This window comes from Scomber scombrus, chromosome 5 (genome assembly GCF_963691925.1).
Source record: "Scomber scombrus chromosome 5, fScoSco1.1, whole genome shotgun sequence".
Lineage (NCBI taxonomy): Eukaryota > Metazoa > Chordata > Actinopteri > Scombriformes > Scombridae > Scomber > Scomber scombrus.
Genome location: NC_084974.1, coordinates 18,828,442 through 18,832,301, shown reverse-complemented (window position 1 = coordinate 18,832,301; position 3,860 = coordinate 18,828,442). Strand labels below are relative to the sequence as shown.

The 3,860-nt window shown below is 42.4% G+C and overlaps 1 protein-coding gene across 1 annotated transcript; it reads right to left on the bottom strand.

The window, feature by feature from the left end:
- Positions 1-211: 211 nt before the first annotated feature.
- Positions 212-3,860, bottom strand: ywhag2 (3-monooxygenase/tryptophan 5-monooxygenase activation protein, gamma polypeptide 2). Its single transcript, XM_062419279.1, has 2 exons — positions 3,774-3,860; positions 212-868 (listed from the first exon to the last, which is right to left on the bottom strand). Exons 1-2 carry the CDS (start codon positions 3,858-3,860, stop codon positions 212-214), a joined length of 744 nt encoding a protein of 247 aa, XP_062275263.1.

Sequence of the window (3,860 nt, the reverse complement as noted above, 5' to 3'; positions counted from 1 at the left end):
AGAGAAAACCAAGAAGACGGAGGCCCTTTCAACTGTATATATATTTCTATATATATTTAAACTAAGATTTAACCTCCACTCTCACCTCTCTTTTGATTCTTTTCTTTTAACACATGGAAAAATAAAGAACTGCTGCTGCGGTAGTATCATCGGCAAAAGCGGCTGCCAAAGTCCACCGGCCCTTCATATTTTTTCGAAGTGTGGTTTCTCTTTAATTGTTGCCCTCCCCTCCCTCGTCATCCTGCTGGTCACTTGTCCACAGTGTCAAGTTGTCTCGGAGCAGCTGCATGATGAGAGTGGAGTCTTTGTAGGAGTCCTCGTTGAGGGTGTCGAGCTCGGCGATGGCGTCGTCGAAGGCGGTCTTGGCCAGATGACAGGCCTGCTCTGGGGCATTCTGGATCTCGTAGTAAAACACAGAGTAGTTGAGCGCTAATCCCAGGCGGATGGGGTGGGTGGGCTGCATGTGCTCTTTGCTGATCTCGTGGGCCTCATTGTAGGCCTTCTCCGACGACTCCACCACTGTGGCCCTCTTCTCCCCTGTGGCCACCTCGGCCAGGTACCGGTAGTAGTCGCCCTTCATCTTCAGGTAGAACACTTTGCTCTCGTGCTGCGTTTCATTGCAGTTTTTGATCAGGAAGTTGTCCAGGAGGTTGAGCACATCCTGACACACGGCCTCCAGCTCCTTCTCAATTTTCTCCCGGTAGGCCCGGACCATCTCAATCTTCTTCTCATTTCCGTCAGCCGAGGTCTTCTGCTCAATACTGGAGATGACCCTCCAGGAGGAGCGACGGGCGCCCACCACATTCTTGTAGGCCACAGACAAGAGGTTCCTCTCCTCGTTGGACAGGGCCTCGTTCAGTTCTGTTACCTGGAAGAGGAAGAGGAGGGACCATTTAATCACCAACACAACTGTAGATACAATTCACACATCTTCAGAGCAAATCTAGCTCAAGCCTTTTTACATGAAAGAATCGTAACTGGCAGCACAGCTCATAGCACAGGAGATGAACAATATTTCATGTGTCATGTGCAATTTCCAGTTTCCATGGCAATCCATTCACTTAGTGCACCAGCAGCTCCAGCTACCACGTGGACAGCTAATGCTAGTTAGTGAGGAAGCGATATTCAAAATAGTCAACGGCAGTGGGGGTTGGGAAATGGGAAGGCGAAAGGAGGGCTGGAGATGGCTAAAATGTTCCCACGAGCACTGTGGGGCAGCTGCACTGTAAGTGAAAACCATCACTGCACAGGCGGTTCACGTGTCCCAGTGACCTTCTCTCTGGCTGAAGCTGACCTTTTAACCTTATCTAAAACGCCATGCCGTGACATCACTCTGAGTTAGATTGTTAAATTTAGATTTTGATGGATCAGGGTGATGGTTGAGTGGTGATCAAAGACACCATGTTGCAATAAAAAGGACATTTGTAAAAGCAACCTTGTGTTGGAATAGTTGAAATATACATATATATATATATATATATATATATATATATATATATATATATATATATATATATATATATATATATGTACATACGTATGTATGTATGTATGTATGTATGTATGTATGTATGTATGTATGTATGTATGTATGTATGTATGTATGTATATATGTATGTATATATGTATGTATGTATGTATGTATGTATGTATGTATGTATGTATGTATGTATGTATGTATGTGTGTGTGTGTGTGTGTATACATATAAAGAATAAGTGATTTAGGTTTAACAAAAATAGAGTTTATAATTGTCTTGTATGTGAAACACTTCTCCTTGATGTGCTAATATTTCTCTTTTCTCATGAGCTGTTTCAGCATTCTAAGCTCAGGCAGAGGAGCACAAAGATGGCGCAGGATTGCCGACGTCACACACACACACACACGCACACACGCACACACACACACTTTATGGATGGAGAGGAGGGCTCAACGTATAGAGATGAAGAGCCTTCATTTTGCCTGTCATAAAAACACTTACTGATCCAATTCAAATGCAAATTACAATTGTGTGGGATGTACAGTCAAACGAAGCATATTTCTATTGATCAAATGACTTATGTGTTGTATTTTTAATGGAAACAATTAGGTCACCACTTTAAATATAATACACTGATGTTTGGGAAGCCTATTACCATGCCAACTGGATTACACTCATAAAAATGAGCAGAAATGCATCACATCATATATTTTATGGGATTCTTTGGCAAATCTGCACTGACATGACAACTATCTATGCCATCCTTTAAAACTGAAATATAACAAGCATATCCGTCGAAAAAGCTACCTGAAAAGCTGCCAGAAGCCTGTTACGATGAAAATCATTCTTTTTTTCTTTTAATGAAGAAGACAAAGGTGAACAGTAGTCATTTCAGGCTGCAATGGCAAGGGATTCCCTTAGATTAGAGAGTGAGAGTACACACCCCTGCAAAAGGGCCTAGTTTAGACCGCACTGACATGGCAGATTGTTTAAAGGGGAAGGAATCCCTCCCTGCACACACATCATCCCACCTCCTGCAACCAAAACCTTCGATGACAAATGATCCACGGGGGCTCACTTCTCCTCGCCTCTGAGCAACATAAGACAAAATGTTCCTTTTGTTAAGCACATATGGTAATAATAATAATAATAATATGTTAAATGTATATGTGAGTAAGCTTATACTGGACTACCAAGATGCTATTAGTTCCACTAAGAGTTGGTGTGACACAGCATTTTTTTCAACCCACTAGTGAATGTCTTAAGGGGCCACAAAAAAAAGAAAAGAAAAGAAAAGCGGACGGAGGCTCAATACTCATCCCTGACCAATGAGAGCTGAGAAGGGTCCCATGGGGCAGGCCACCCATGTCATCCTCTCTCAATCAGTGTCTACAGCAAATATTACACTACTTAGTCAGGGTCATTAACCAAAAATAACTTCAAATTGCTGCTGGATTGATATCATGCCCTGACACAGAAACAGCACTACACTGACTGAGGCACAGGTATAAAGTGGACAAGAGAGGAGAAAACAAAGCCTACTGTACAAATCTGATCATATTGACTCACTGCAATATGACAAAGAATATTCTAGAGAGATTATACTGCCTCCTACGTTTGTTTAGAGTAAAGAGCAGTTACTGGGATCTTTGTTGACCATTGGAAGAAAAAAAAAATAACGCCTCTCTGCCAGAATGAAAAATGATCTGCTTCTCATAATTTATATTAATTTAATTAATGTGACAAAGAGAGGAGGAAGAGGAGGGGGAGAAGGAGGAGGAGGAGGGGGCAGCAGCAGCAGTGGATGGGCTTTTTCCGAGCAACCTCACATGGCTCCCATCAGCAGTAGCTTTTAGAAATTTGGCATAAAGGAGGAAGGGGAGGTGGGGTAGTAAAGGGGAAAAAACGGCAAATGCAATAGAGCAGGGCCATTATATGACATGAGCCTCTTATTAAAGAGAGATGAAGCTCAGGCCTGTGTGCATTTTCATTGTAATATCCCTTCATTGAACGGAACGGCTGACAGAAAGGCACCGCCCAAGGAGCAGACGACTAAGGGAAAAAAGGGCAATGAGCAGTCGATTAATTGGCGACAAGACAATAAACACATGAAATATTATTTGTCTATGATGCATAATTGTAGTGCAGAAATAGCACGCCAGTGTATCTCCAGATTTACAGACAACAGTCTGAATCTAAAAAGACGAGATTGCACTTTTACGCACATTGAACTGTGATATAAACATCATTCACACACATCTAAGTCATTATTATAAGGTTTTTGAATGGACTTACCGATTTCATAGCAGCTGCCATATCATCATATCTCTCAGCCTGTTCAGCCAGCCTGGCTTTCTGCACCAGCTGCTCGCGATCAACCAT